Consider the following 17,564-nt stretch of genomic DNA (forward strand, 5'->3'; position numbering starts at 1 on the left):
CATAGAGTTGATTAGGACTGTGGCCTGTGGAATGTTGTCCCACTCCTCTTCAATGGCTGTGTGGAGTTGCTGGATATTGGTGGGAACTGAAACACGCTGTCGTACACTTCTATCCAAAGCATCCCTAACATGCTCAATGGGTGACATGTCTGGTGAATATGCAGGCCATGGAAAAACTGGGACATATTCAGCTTCCAGGAATTGTGTACAGGTCCTTGCGACATGGGGCCACGCCTCAGGATATCATCACGGTATCTCTGTGCATTCAAATTGCCATTGATAAAATGCAATTGTGTTCATTGTCCGTAGCTTATTCCTGCCCATACCATAACCTCACTGCCACCAGGGGGCACTCTGCTCACAATGTTGACATTACAAACCGCTAGCCCACACTACGCCATACACATGGTTGTGAGGCCGGTTGGATGTACTGCCAAATTCTCTAAAACAACAATGAACATTCACTTTTCTGTCAACAGCTCAGGGGGACTTGACTGCAGTCAGCATGCCAATTGCACACTCCCGCAAAACATGAGACATCTGTGGAATTGTGTTGTGTGACAAAACTGCACATTTTAGAGTGGCCTTTTATTGTCCCCAGCAAAAGGTGCACCTGTTTAATGATCTGTTTAAATCAGCTGTCAGGTAGATTGATTATCTTGCTCACTAACAGGGATGTAATCAAACTTGTGACCAACATTTGAGAGAAATATGCTTTTTGTATGTATGGAACATTTCTGGGACCTTTTATTTCAGCTTATGAAACATGGGACCAACACTTTACATGTTGCTTTATATTGTTGTTCAGTGTATAAATGGCTTTATAAAGAAATGTGACTGACTAAGAATAGAGCACTGGGCAGTAGGTAGCCTACCTGGTTAGATTTGGGTGGAAAAAGGGCTGGATCTTTATTAATGAAGGATTTGTACACCTTGAGACAATTGAGACATGGATTGTGTATCTGTGCCATTCAGATGGTGAACGGGCAAGACAAAAGGTTTAAGTGCCTATGAACAGGGGTATTGGTGTAGGTGCCAGGCAGGTGCACCGGTTTGTGTCGAGAACTGCAACGCTGCTGGGTTTTTCACGCTGAACAGTTTCCCGTGTGTATCAAGAATAATCCACCACCCAAAGGACATCCAGCCAACTTGACACAACTGTGGGAAGCATTGGAGTCAACATGGGCCAGCATCCCTTTGGAACACCTTGTAGAGTCCATGCCCTGACCAATTGAGGCTGTTCTGAAGGCAAAAGGGGGTGCAACTCAATATTACGAAGGTGTTCCTAATGTTTTGTACACTCACTCTACATTCAAGATTTCAGACAATCTATTGAATACCTCAGTCCAGAATCGTTTGAAGACCGGACAATTCCAGAACAGATGCATTAGTGTATCGACCTCACCGTAGCCATGCCAACACAAGTCTGAAAGGCTTTGATCTGTCTATTTCAACCTGTGTGGTGCGATGTATGCCCTGTGTGAGATCTTCATTTGAATAATCTTATATCTTACGCAATTGAATATTGATGTTGTATTTTCTATATTGCGTCACATTGTGATAGATACACCCCACGTCCAGCTCGGAATGTAACTCAGTGGAGCTGTTACTATTTAAGGAGAAGCCAACCAGCTTGTATTTTATTTTATGTTACCTTTATTTAACTAGGCAAGTCAGTTAAGAACACATTCTTATTTTCAATGACAGCCTAGGAACAGTGGGTTAACTGCCTGTTCAGGGGCAGAACGACAGATTTGTACCTTGTCAGCTCGGGGATTCGAACTTGCAACCTTTCGGTTACTAGTCCAACGCTCTAACCACTAGGCTACCCTGCCGGGAGGAAACTGTTATTTTCCCAATAGCAACATCCCTCAGTTTGTTGTCTAAAGAACTTTTAGATCCCACATCAACACCCTTTGAGGAATTAAACATGAGAATTGAATTTGAATTGTAAATGGCATTGAAATGCTTATATTATTATTTTATTATTCTCTGACATCAGCTCTTGGAATGGTATGATATCTCTGTCTCTTACGACCTGCCCCACTCAACTGATGTCTTGGCGTTGCCAGGTACCATTAGCCAGTGTCTTGCCACCTGCGGTAAACAAGGGGTTGTTCCATATTGAACAGAAAGGGAGGGATGCTCCATTGACAGATATCGTTTTATGAAGTATCTTTGCCACTTCACAATAGAACTACAGCAGTGGATGATCTATCTCGCAGTGGGAACTTGGGGTCATACCATAGTGATAATAAGGAGATGTTCTGTCACTATTTCTTCCTCTAGCCACTGCCAGGTGCCTGCTATTCCCCTGTTTTTATAGCCCCATGCCAGTGGGTATCTCGCATTATATGACAAGTAGTACAAATACACATCGGAAACACCTAATCCCTCGGATGCCGTTTTTCATAGCGCCCTTCGTTTTATCACAGGAAACTGTTTTTATTACTCCTCACTGTATTCTTTACCAAAAGGTTGGCTGGACCTCTTTGAAGTCACGTAGATCACATCATTACACTCTTTTTGTTTACAAAGCCCTGCTCCACAAAGATTTAACATGACAGGGCTGGTTCACAGGGCTGGTTAACTCTGGAGACTCCTTTGGTGTCTAGAGAGTTAGGTAAATCAGCCGTTGAGTTCCTTGCACCTTTAGTGTGGAATGATCTTCAATAAACATTAAAATTGGAGGAATTGGTGGTCTCTGAGCATTTCAGACGGTTGCTAGGAGACCTTTTTACTTTTTATCATTGTGTTTTGCTTTTTGTGTATTGTTGTGTATAATAACATATATTTGATATGAATCTGTAGTTTAATGGGTTTTGTTGTATTTTGATGTGTATTGTGATGCTATACAGGGCTCATCTGGAAAAGAGACCTTGGTCTCAGCATTGACTCCCTGTCTAAATAAAGAGGCCTTGGTCTCAGCATTGACTCACTGTCTAAATAAAGAGGCCTTGGTCTCAGCATTGACTCCCTGTCTAAATAAAGAGGCCTTGGTCTCAGTATTGACTCCCTGTCTAAACAAAGAGGTCTTGGTCTCAGCATTGACTCCCTGTCTAGACCGCTGAGCTCCCGAGTGGCGCAACGGCCTAAGGCACTGCATCTCATTGCTAGATGCGTCACCACAGACCGTGGTTTGATTCCAGGCTGTATCACAATCAGCCCTGATTGGGAGTCCCATAGGGTGGCACGCAATTGACCCAGAGTCGTCTGGGTTTTGCCGGGGTAGGCCACCATTGTAAATAAGAATTTGTTCTAAACTGACTTGCCTAGTTAAATAAAGGTTCAATTAAAAAAAATTAAGAGACCTTGGTCTCAGCATTGACTCCCTGTGTCACACCCTGATCTATTTCACTTGTCCTTGTGCTCACCTCCACCCCCTCCAGGTGTCACCCATCTTCCCCATTATCCCCTGGGTATATATACCTGCGTTCCCTGTTTGTCTGTGCCAGTTGGTCTTGTTTTGTCAAGTCAACCAGTGTGTTACTCCGTGCTCCTGCTTTTTCCTTTTCTCTGTTTGTTGCTAGTCCTCGCAGTTTTGACCCTTGCCTGCCTTGACTCTGTACCCGCCTGCCTGACCATACTGCCTGCCCTGACCTCGAGCCCGCCTGCCACTCTGTACCTCCTGGACTCTGACCTTGTTATGATCTTTTACCTGTCCACGACCATTCTCTTGCCTGCCCCTTGGATACTAATAAATATCAGAGACTTGAACCATCCGCCTCCCATGTTTTCATCTGGGTCTCGCCCTGTGGCCTTATACCCTGTCCAAATAAAGGTTGAATTAAATAAATTCAACCCACCCTTACTTCTTGGCATGGATGTATTTTTGTGGTTAATTCTTGGTTTCTTTTCTTTCTACAAACTTGAAAATAAACCATGTACAGTATCTTTTTAAACCAGTGCTGAGGGAACTGAAGTGGTATAGCTGACACAAGGAACGCTAGTCTAACGAGTATGTTCTTCTTTATCACCTCTGCTCTACCCCAAAGTGATAAAAGTAGAACTGTCCATCTCTTAATGTCATCCCGATTAGTTTTATCCCGGTCCATTTAGATCAGATATCTTATTAACTGGTGACTTGATAATTATCTAGAAACATTTGTCAAATTCTATGCGGGTTTTACAGCTGAGAGGACCCTAATGGCCAATATGATTTACGTATCCAGAACAGGTACCTCCAATGCCATTCTATCACTCTCCTTAAGAGTGAGCAGAGAGTTATTTTTAAAATAAATAATCTCTCTCTGGTATTGGTAGGACATTCAGACTGATACAGTCCTGAAGAGTACTCTCTAAAAGGAGAGTTCATTTGATTTTTATCACATGCTATCGACCCATTACAATCCTCAACAGCTGGAATTGTTTGTTTATTTTCCAACTATTTAAGTTTAAATGCAATTTTTTTGCCTGCTTTGTCACCTGACTTGACATATCTCGTAATAGGAAACAAGGCAAATGTATTCCCATCATGAAAGGCATTTTGAAGTAGGTTTTTTGTTTTGGTCCAACATACATTGAGTCCAAAGTCTTAAACTCCACTATTAAACTGTTTTTCTTTCGCAACATATGCTTTTCCTTTTATCTGCAGTGTAACTATTGAGCCAACCTCTGCAGGTTTGCTTCAAAGGCTTCCCACACCATTTGTACAGAGTGGACAAAGTTTAAATTAGTGGTGATGAATTCAAACATGTTCTTCCTCATTGTCGACATAAATTCCTCACCACTTCATAGAGAGTTGTTGAATCTGTTTAGTTCTGTGTCGTGTTGACATATGGGGAGAAAATGACTGACATGTATTCAACTGAAATGTGTCTTCCGCATTTAACCCAACCCCTCTGAAGCAGAGAGGTGCGAGGGGCTGCCTTAATTGACATCCACGTCTTTGGCGCCATGGGGCATGGTCAGAAATGATAACGCTATGAATCATTCTCTATTAGAGATCTTAATATGAGGAGGTAGTATATTTGTGAATATGAATTATGCAGTAAGTCTATTCATGCAGGAGTATGCAGGATTAATAATGCTAACTTGTTGAAATGTGGGTTCTTCCGAGTCTGGATAGCACTGCTGCAAGACATCTGGGTTACGTCCCAAATCCTATTCCCTAGAAAGTGCACTACTTTTGACTAGGGTCACAGTTCTGGTCTTCAGAGACAGAATGCTCATTGAAATGACCTCAGACCTATCACGAGCAAATTCATTTTTCTGGGAAAGCTTAAGGAGGAAGAAATTAGTGAGAGTTTCCACATAGTGTAAGAAACATTGTGAGCTGATGTTATTTTACCCCCCCCCCCACACACACACACACATGCAGTCACGCACAATTCATTCACAGTTGACTAAATCTGCTAATTTCACGGTCTGGTAAGGAAACTAAATGCTAAAACAGGCAGAAATTGTCACTTACGCAGCACATGACAAAAAATATGAGGACCCAAGTGAGTTCCTACTTTCCAGCATGGTTTAAGGGCATGGTGAGACACTAGTAAGTGTGTTGTAAGTGTGGGACACCCAGGCTGTCCCAATTATCTCTCCTTCCGGCCCAAAGTGTGCACTTGTTCACTTCCCTTCAGTGATTTCAAAGGAAATAACTGGTTTAAGAACTATGGTAGAAAGTCTCACTAGTCCAAGCCTCCACCAATCCAATGCTTTTAGATATGTGAGAAGCGACAATGAGACAACCTTCAAGGAGCAGGTCAATAACCTGACAGTGTGGTGTCTGGACAACAACTTCTCCCTCAACATCAGTAAGAATAAGGAGCTGATGGTGGACTACAGGAAACAGGGGGATAAGCACGTCCCCATCCACATCAACGGGGAGGGAGGCAGTGAAGCTGGTCGAGAGCTTCAAGTTCCTCGCCATCCCAAATCACTAAGAACTTAAAACAGTGCAAACACACGCGCAGAGTCGTGAAGAAGGTGCGACAGCGCCTCTCCCCTCAGGCGGTTGAAAAAGTTTGGCATGGGCCCTCAAATCCTCAGACGGATCTACAGCGGTACCATTGAGAGCATCTTGACTGACTGCATCACTGCTTGGTATGGCAATAACACTACCCTCGATAGCATGGCCCTACAGAGGGTGGTACGGACAGCCCAGTACATCACTGCTTGGTATGGCAATAGCACTACCCTCGATAGCATGGCCCTACAGTGGGTGGTACAGCCCAGTACATCACTGCTTGGTATGGCAAAAGCACTGCGCTCGACGTGCTACAGTGGGTGGTACGGACAGCCAGGTACATCACTGCTTGGTATGGCAAAAGCACTACCCTCGATAGCATGGCCCTACAGAGGGTGGTACGGACAGCCCAGTACATCACTGCTTGGTGTGCCAATAGCACTACCCTCGATATCATGGCCCTACAGTGGGTGGTACGGACAGCCCAGTACATCACTGCTTGGTATGGCAAAAGCACTACCCTCGATAGCATGGCCCTACAGAGGGTGGTACGGACAGCCTAGTACATCACTGGGGCCGAGCTCCCTGCCATCCAGATCCTCTATGTCAGGTGGTGTGAAAGGAAGGCCCTGAAAATCATTAAACCACCCAAGCCATGGACTGTTCTATCTGTTTCCGCAAGCGGTACCGGTGCATTAAGTCTGACACCAACAGGCTCCTGAACAGCTTCTATCTCCCATGCCATAAGACTGCTAAATAGCTAAGTAAATAGCTAAGTAAATAGCCAACTAAATGGCTATACAGAATATCTGAGTTGACCTTTGTATTTTATTCATATTTTTGCAGTCTCTATGCTCACTGACAGGGCCCTACACACACTGATATTCCAACACACACATTACACACACTGATACTCCAACACACACATTACACACACTGATACTCCAACACACACATTACACACACTGATACTCCAACACACACATTACACACACTGATATTCCAACACACACATTACACACACTGATACTCCAACACACACATTACACACACTGATACTCCAACACACACATTACACACACTGATACTCCAACACACACATTACACACACTGATACTCCAACACACACATTACACACACTGATACTCCAACACACACATTACACACACTGATACTCCAACACACACATTACACACACTGATACTCCAACACACACATTACACACACTGATACTCCAACACACACATTACACACACTGATACTCCAACACACACATTACACACACTGATACTCCAACACACACACACACATAATATGAACATACATTTATACTGACTCTACACACACCCACTCACGTACAATCATCATATACGCTGCTTCCACTCTGTTTGTCATATATCCTGAAGCCTAGTCACCTTACCACTAAACATATCTACCTCTATCGATCCAGTATCCTGAACATTGTAAATATGGTACTGGTACTGACCCTGTATATAATATACTTACCTACTTATAGTGTTCTTCTCATTTCTTATTTCTTATTTTTATATCTTGTGTATTTTTGTTTTACCTTGTTTGTATTTTCGCATTGTTATTGATGACTACATTGTTATTGATGACTACATTGTTATTAATGACTACATTGTTATTGATGACTACATTGTTATTGATGACTACATTGTTATTAATGACTACATTGTTATTAATGACTACATTGTTATTGATGACTACATTGTTATTGATGACTACATTGTTATTGATGACTACATTGTTATTGATGACTACATTGTTATTGATGACTACATTGTTATTGATGACTACATTGTTATTGATGACTACATTGTTATTGATGACTACATTGTTATTAATGACTACATTGTTATTAATGACTACATTGTTATTGATGACTACATTGTTATTAATGACTACATTGTTATTGATGACTACATTGTTATTGATGACTACATTGTTATTGATGACTACATTGTTATTAATGACTACATTGTTATTGATGACTACATTGTTATTGATGACTACATTGTTATTGATGACTACATTGTTATTAATGACTACATTGTTATTGATGACTACATTGTTATTGATGACTATATAGTTATTGTTGACTACATTGTTATTGATTACTGATGACTACATTTTTGTTGATTATTAATGACTACATTGTTATGGATGACTACATAGTTATTGATTATTAATGACTACATAGTTATTGATTATTAATGACTACATTGTTATTGATTATTAATGACTACATTGTTATTGATGACTACATAGTTATTGTTGACTACATTGTTATTGATTACTGATGACTACATTGTTATTGATTATTAATGACTACATAGTTATTGAATGACTGATGACTACATTGTTATTGATTATTAATGACTACATTGTTATTGATGACTACATTGTTATTGATGACTACATTGTTATTGCTGACTACATAGTTATTGATTATTAATGACTACATAGTTATTGAATGAGTGATGACTACATTGTTATTGATGATTGATGACTACATTGTTATTGATGACTACATAGTTATTGATTATTAATGACTACATTGTTATTGATGACTACATAGTTACTGATGACTACATAGTTATTGATGACTACATTGTTATTGATGACGACATTGTTATTGATGACTACATTGTTATTGATAACTACATTGTTATTGATTACTGATGACTACATAGTTATTGATGACTACATTGTTATTGATGACTACATAGTTATTGATGACTACATTGTTATTGATTACTACATAGTTATTGATGACTACATAGTTATTGGTGACTACATAGTTATTGGTGACTACATAGTTATTGATGACTACATAGTTATTGATGACTACATTGTTATTGATTACTACATTGTTATTGATGACTACATTGTTATTGATTACTACATTGTTATTGATTATTGATGACTACATTGTTATTGATGACTACATAGTTATTGATGACTACATAGTTATTGGTGACTACATAGTTATTGATGACTACATAGTTACTGATGACTACATAGTTATTGATGACTACATTGTTATTGATGACTACATAGTTATTGATGACTACATAGTTATTGGTGACTACATAGTTATTGGTGACTACATAGTTATTGATTACTACATTGTTATTGATGACTACATAGTTATTGATGACTACATAGTTACTGATGACTACATAGTTATTGATGACTACATTGTTATTGATGACTACATTGTTATTGATGACTACATAGTTACTGATGACTACATAGTTATTGATGACTACATAGTTATTGGTGACTACATAGTTACTGATGACTACATAGTTATTGATTACTACATTGTTATTGATGACTACATAGTTATTGATGACTACATAGTTACTGATGACTACATAGTTATTGATGACTACATAGTTATTGATGACTACATAGTTACTGATGACTACATAGTTATTGCTGCTGCTACTCTTTTAACTGTCTATCCTGATTGCTTAGTCACTTTTACCCCGATCTACATGTACATATTACCTTAATTACCTAAACTACCTTGTTCCTCTGCACATTGACTCGGTGCCAGTACTTCTTGTACATAGCCTCCTTATGGTTATTTTATTGTGTTACCATTTTTTTGTGCTAATTGTTCTTAATTTTTGAATTTGCATTGCTGTAAGTAAGCATTTCACGGTAAAGTCTACACCTGTTGTGTTTGAGCACGTGACATATTTGATTGACTGATTTGAAAACCAATGACAGACATGTAGTTTGAGGAAACTAAACCTCATAAAATCCTGTGTTAGTGTTTCATCACTGGAAAGACAGTGGGAAATGTTTGTTCATGACGATTATGTCAATTCATGAATATTATGTATCTTTATGACAATTAGGACCATTCGTGACTATTATGACTATTTACAACAATTAAGACTATTCTTTAATATTATTTGTCTTTATGACTATTAGGATACTTTGTGACTATTAGAACAATCCATGACTATTAGAACAATCCATGACTATTAGAACAATCCATGACTATTAGAACAATTAATGACTATTAGAACAATCAGTGACTATTAGGACAATCGATGACTATTAGAACAACCCATGACTATTAGAACAATCCATGACTATTAGAACAATCCATGACTATTAGAACAATCCATGACTATTAGAACAATCCATGAATATTAGAACAATCCATGACTATTAGAACAATCCATGACTATTAGAACAATCCATGACTATTAGAACAACCCATGACTATTAGAACACTCCATGACTATTAGAACAATCCATGACTATTAGAACAATCCATGACTATTAGAACAATCCATGACTATTAGAACAGTCCATGACTATAACAACAATCCATGACTATTAGGACAATCCATGACTATTAGGACAATCCGTGACTATTATAACAATCTGTGACTATTAGAACAATCCGTGACTATTAGAACAGTCCATGACTATTAGGACAATCCATGACTATTAGGACAATCCATGACTATTAGGACAATCCATGACTATTAGGACAATCCATGACTATTAGAACAGTCCATAACTATTAGGACAATCCATGACTATTAAGCCTCTTCATGACTATTAGAACAATCCATGACTATTAGGACAATCAGTGACTATTAGAACAGTACATGACTATTAGGACAATCCATGACTATTAGGACAATCCATGACTATTAGGACAATCCATGACTATTAGGACAATCCATGACTATTAGGACAATCCATGACTATTAGAACAGTCCATGACTATTAGGACAATCCATGACTATTAGGACAATCCATGACTATTAGGACAATCCATGACTATTAGAACAATCCATGACTATTAAGCCTCTTCATGACTATTAGGACTCTTCTTGACATGTCAGTCAATATTGTTTTCTATGTACAGTAACTATACGTCTATACAGTATGTCTGTTTCCTCTAAAGTGTGTGTGTATGTACGAGTGTGAGCATGCGTATGTTTATTAGGAAGACATCTTTTAAATTCTCTTCACTACGCTGTCTTTGTATTCAATCAATTGTGTACCATTCCATGTCCTCTAGAATATACAAGGTCAAGGGAAGAAACCGTTTTTCAAAGGAAGCATTCAAACACATCACAGAAGAGGATACACCCCCCCCCCAAAATAAACATTACTCTGGAAAAACCATTCTTGATAGGACATAATAATAATAATAATGTCTGCCTATATGTGTCTATATCCTCTGTATCATTCCAGACACTTCAAAAGGTCTGATGGATAATAATAGCATGCAGTGATTGCTTTATACGGAATAAAAAACATATCGAAGGGGAATAGAGGAAATGGTTATACGTCTAAATTATATTAAAATGTATTTTTTCCATCGGTCTGTGTTTGTGATCTGAAAGATAAACTCCAACTCTTATGCACATATCTACACATTTAAGGAAGCAAACTGGAAGCAGCAGTGGTGGAATCGGTGTGGGAATGGCATTAGATCTGGAAAGCGAGCTATCAAAAAGAGACTGAAATTGGGAAAACAGCAAGGGGTGATGGGTAATGGCCCTGAAAATGCTCTGCTGACCTCCAGCTGTTTTCAGCTTTGCCTTTTGTCTGTTAGTCTGGCTGTTAGACAGTCTTTCAGTCCACTCTCTATTGGCCAGACTAGGTGAATAGCTGACAGAAAACCAGCCAACTCTAATGAAGAAGCCAGTTTACCAAGGCAATGACTTCTAATCGGTGCATGTTTGTAATTGATTTACTCTGACGAGAGATTATAGAGCGCTATGTAGACACATGATGGCACATTACACTTGATGTACTTTGGTTGAGGTGATGAGGATGGACGGATGGATGAGGGTGTTTCCTGCAGAGGAAGGCAATGCATTGAGAACACAGATAATTCATGGATGACATGACAATCTGAATTCATATTTATTTCTCTAACGTGGTATTTTTGTCTTGATTCTGGAAAGTACTAGTGGAATGAATTTGGACATAGTACTGCAGCATATAGGGTGCCCATAATGCATTTGGACATAGTACTGCAGCATATAGGGTGCCCATAATGCATTTGGACATAGTACTGCAGCATATAGAGTGCCCATAATGCATTTGGACATAGTACTGCAGCATATAGAGTGCCCATAATGCATTTGGACATAGTACTGCATAGGGAGTAGGCAGTCATTTGAGACAGAGCCAGCGTCTCTCACCTTGGCGACCAGCTCTCCCATCAGTCCGTTCCAGACCCCGTCAGACTGTTGGCTCCCGTACTTATGGTCAGGGGCCACATATATCTCGTACTTGAAGCCCAGGTAGTTAGAGAGGGAATCCAGTACGTCGATGGAGTAACCTTGGTACTTCTTAGGCTTCCCAAGGACATTCTCTGACACCATCACAAAGGGCTCCTCCTGTTGGGACAAAAATCAATGTTCAACCTCACTGCTATATCCTCCATCCGGCACTACTGTATTGTAGCCCAGGTCTCCTCTGCCTCCACCCCATGCCTTTTTTCTTACATGGTTTACAACTTATTGAATGGGTCAATTTGAGCCAGCCAATCCATATCCTTTCCCAGGATTTTTTGCCTAATTGTCACTAAATGTATGCTATTGTTTTCCACCTAACACACAGTAACCTTACAGAGAGAGAGCGATGAGGGAGAGAGATAGAAAGAGAGAGAGAGAGAGGTGTGAAATAGAGAGACAGAGACAAATAGAGAGAGTGTGAAATATGATAAATAAGTCCACACTCCACTTGCTAATTGTCATGGACTATCCTGCAACGTGTCTCAACTTCCCGCCAAGAAGAAGAAACAGTAGCCCTTTCCCTTCCTGGCTACCTTCCACTTGAATAAATCCCTATTGATGACTGAGATGTTTCTGGGAATATGTCAGCCAGATGTATTACTGAGGGGGTGTTATTGAATAAACACGGCATGCACATTAAGCCAGTTCTTTCTAATCCTCCATGGCCCCTGTCGCTCAATAAGCTATTAGTGGGAGTGTGAACATGCATGCCGACTCCCACTGTAGCCGTGAGGCACCATCAATCAGTGAGGGAACCCCCGTCACGTTGCGCACCATGCCACTACCTACCTACATACCTACCTACCTACCTACCTACCTACCTACATACCTACCTACCTACCTACCTACCTACCTACCTACCTACCTACCTACATACCTACCTACCTACCTACATACCTACCAGGTTTTTCCTCCCTTGTAGTGGCTCATCTTGCATTGATTACCTCCTCAGTATACGGCTATCACTTCCACTCAACTACACATTGATTACCTCCTCAGTATACGGCTATCACTTCCACACAACTACACATTGATTACCTCCTCAGTATATGGCTATCACTTCCACACAACTACCCATTGATTACCTCCTCAGTATACGGCTATCACTTCCACACAACTACACATTGATTACCTTCTCAGTATACGGCTATCACTTCCACACAACTACACATTGATTACCTTCTCAGTATACGGCTATCACTTCCACACAACTACACATTGATTACCTCCTCAGTATACGGCTATCACTTCCACTCAACTACACATTGATTACCTCCTCAGTATACGGATATCACTTCCACTCAACTACACATTGATTACCTCCTCAGTATACGGCTATCACTTCCACACAACTACACATTGATTACCTCCTCAGTATATGGCTATCACTTCCACTCAACTACACATTGATTACCTCCTCAGTATACGGCTATCACTTCCACACAACTACACATTGATTACCTCCTCAGTATATGGCTATCACTTCCACTCAACTACACATTGATTACCTCCTCAGTATACGGCTATCACTTCCACACAACTACACATTGATTACCTCCTCAGTATACGGCTATCACTTCCACACAACTACACATTGATTACCTCCTCAGTATATGGCTATCACTTCCACACAACTACACATTGATTACCTCCTCAGTATATGGCTATCACTTCCACTCAACTACACATTGATTACCTCCTCAGTATACGGCTATCACTTCCACTCAACTACACATTGATTACCTCCTCAGTATACGGCTATCACTTCCACACAACAACACATTGATTACCTCCTCAGTATATGGCTATCACTTCCACACAACTACACATTGATTACCTTCTCAGTATACGGCTATCACTTCCATTCAACTACACATTGATTACCTTCTCAGTATACGGCTATCACTTCCACACAACTACACATTGATTACCTCCTCAGTATACGGCTATCACTTCCACTCAACTACACATTGATTACCTCCTCAGTATACGGATATCACTTCCACTCAACTACACATTGATTACCTCCTCAGTATACGGCTATCACTTCCACACAACTACACATTGATTACCTCCTCAGTATATGGCTATCACTTCCACTCAACTACACATTGATTACCTCCTCAGTATACGGCTATCACTTCCACACAACTACACATTGATTACCTCCTCAGTATATGGCTATCACTTCCACTCAACTACACATTGATTACCTCCTCAGTATACGGCTATCACTTCCACACAACTACACATTGATTACCTCCTCAGTATACGGCTATCACTTCCACACAACTACACATTGATTACCTCCTCAGTATATGGCTATCACTTCCACACAACTACACATTGATTACCTCCTCAGTATATGGCTATCACTTCCACTCAACTACACATTGATTACCTCCTCAGTATATGGCTATCACTTCCACTCAACTACACATTGTTTACCTCCTCAGTATATGGCTATCACTTCCACACAACTACACATTGATTACCTTCTCAGTATACGGCTATCACTTCCATTCAACTACACATTGATTACCTCCTCAGTATACGGCTATCACTTCCACACAACTACACATTGATTACCTCCTCAGTATATGGCTATCACTTCCACACAACTACACATTGATTACCTCCTCAGTATACGGCTATCACTTCCACACAATTACACATTGATTATCTCCTCAGTATATGGCTATCATTTCTGCACAACTACACATTGATTACCTTCTCAGTATATGGCTATCACTTCCACACAACTACACATTGATTACCTTCTCACTATATGGCTATCACTTCCACACAACTACACATTGATTACCTTCTCAGTATATGGCTATCACTTCCACACAACTACACATTGATTACCTTCTCAGTATATGGCTATCACTTCCACACAACTACACATTGATTACCTTCTCAGTATATGGCTATCACTTCCACACAACTACACATTGATTACCTTCTCAGTATATGGCTATCACTTCCACACAATTACACATTGATTATCTCCTCAGTATATGGCTATCATTTCTGCACAACTACACATTGATTACCTTCTCAGTATATGGCTTTCACTTCCACACAACTACACATTGATTACCTTCTCACTATATGGCTATCACTTCCACACAACTACACATTGATTACCTTCTCAGTATATGGCTATCACTTCCACACAACTACACATTGATTACCTTCTCAGTATATGGCTATCACTTCCACACAACTACACATTGATTACCTTCTCAGTATATGGCTATCACTTCCACACAACTACACATTGATTACCTTCTCAGTATATGGCTATCACTTCCGCACAACTACAAATTGATTCAAATGCACCCCAGATCTTGCAGACTATCTCAGCAGCGAGAAAATCAATACTGAGCGTGAAACGGTACAAGTGTACATCTGTGAGAGCATGTTTCCTACTTTATCACAGTGGGAGGTGCACTACATGATTGTGAGAGTGTGTAGCCGTGTGTATGTGTCTCAGCAGGAAGCAGTGTCTGTGTGTGGGAGCTTTAATGTGTGTTTGTGTCGGTTTCAATGTTTTTACGCTGTGCACTATGTAATCAAATCCGTTCCAGTCTGTGTGTGTGTGTGTGTGTGTGTGTGTGTGTGTGTGTGTGTGTGTGTGTGTGTGTGTGTGTGTGTGTGTGTGTGTGTGTGTGTGTGTGTGTGTGTGTGTCTACAGTATATATACACTTGTTTGGAAATTATATTTGTGTGAGAACATGCATGTTCACAGTCCAAGTGCAAAATGTGTGTTCCTCTAGATAGGAGGGAAAGTATTTATAGACAGTTCTAGACTGGATGGAAGGTCTTTATACAGACTCAGTTCTAGACTGGAGGGAAGGTCTTTATACAGACAGTTCTAGACTGGAGGGAGTGTCTTTATACAGACAGATCTAGACTGGAGGGAGTGTCTTTATACAGACAGTTCTAGACTGGAGGGAAGGTCTTTATACAGACTCAGTTCTAGACTGGAGGGAAGGTCTTTATACAGACAGTTCTAGACTGGAGGGAAGGTCTTTATACAGACAGTTCTAGACTGGAGGGAGTGTCTTTATACAGACTCAGTTCTAGACTGGAGGGAGTGTCTTTATACAGACTAAATTATAGACTGGAGGGAGTGTCTTTATACAGACAGTTCTAGACTGGCGGGAAGGTCTTTATACAGACAGTTCTAGACTGGAGGGAAGGTCTTTATACAGACAGTTCTAGACTGGAGGGAAGGTCTTTATAGAGACAGTTCTAGACTGGAGGGAGTGTCTTTATACAGACTCAGTTCTAGACTGGAGGGAAGGTCTTTATACAGACTCAGTTCTACTAGATGGAAATGATAATGTGTTATCTGTCAGTCTATAGCAGGAGGGCTTTGCCACCATATTACTCATCATGTAAGGGTTATTCACTCCCACCTGGTTGTCCAGCTTGGGGCCTATCAGCTCTTCCTACAGCCACAGCAGCAGCCCCACTGCCATCGGCCTGCCATTAGACTGCCATCAGCCTGCCATCAGCCTGCCATTAGACTGCCATCAGCCTACATCAGTCTGCCATCTGACTGCCACCATGCAGACCATAGGGGCTCACCAGAGTCATTCAGCCAGCCCACATACCCTGACTCTGGCCTGTACTCACTGAACTGGGGCTCTGCTCTGCATGAGAGGGTCATTGGGGCGTGGACGGAGAACACTCTCTCTATCTCTCTGCACTTCAGCTCCCGAGAAAGACTGGGCACTCTATTACCCATCAGCCACCTGGAGGCAGGGAAGGATGCCTCCAGATCCCACTGCTCCTCGACTCCCCTAACATACACATCATGCGTAACCAAGCCCCCGCCAAGATCCCACTGGCACCCCTCATCCCCCTTAGACACACACATATTTCTTCGGATTTATAAGTGTTTTTTAAATTAACATTTAAGCTGGAAATGGCAATTTTCCACCCAAATAGATCACCGCTAAAAAGGCCTCCATGGGAAAGCATTAAATCAATGGATGACTGGTGATACTGCTGTTATTATCAAACAGTCTCTGAGCCGAGTTAGAGATGATGCCTGGCCAGGGAGGGATGCAGCCTGCCCGGGTTGATGGGTCCTGCTAATCACTGTGTTTTTCGACCATGGCACCCAGTTATTATCCACAGAGTAGGGACGCTGGGAAGAGCTCAGGGCATCTTGGAATAGTGGATACTCCCTTTCAGGTTGCCCAATCAAATGACCAAATCGCCCTCTAGCGGTTTCATGGGTGGAATGTTTTTCATAATTAATTAACATTAACATATTTTAACACATCAAAAATCCTGTGTTTCTAAGTCAAATGGTTTTGTTATAT

General features: G+C 40.7%; 1 protein-coding gene across 2 annotated transcripts in view; it reads right to left on the minus strand.

Moving 5' to 3' along the window:
* LOC109871657 (glutamate receptor ionotropic, delta-2) overlaps positions 1-17,564 on the minus strand; it is a 623,084-nt gene that overhangs the window by 131,900 nt on the left and 473,620 nt on the right. For both annotated transcript variants that reach the window (XR_004207889.1, XM_031817225.1), the window contains exon 10: positions 12,124-12,321. Coding sequence is in view for 1 of the 2 variants with exons in the window: in XM_031817225.1 (XP_031673085.1) it covers positions 12,124-12,321 (198 nt within the window). In the remaining variant the exon portion in view is untranslated. The remainder of the gene's footprint in view (positions 1-12,123; positions 12,322-17,564) is intronic.

The sequence above is a fragment of the Oncorhynchus kisutch genome, linkage group LG3, assembly GCF_002021735.2.
Source record: "Oncorhynchus kisutch isolate 150728-3 linkage group LG3, Okis_V2, whole genome shotgun sequence".
Lineage (NCBI taxonomy): Eukaryota > Metazoa > Chordata > Actinopteri > Salmoniformes > Salmonidae > Oncorhynchus > Oncorhynchus kisutch.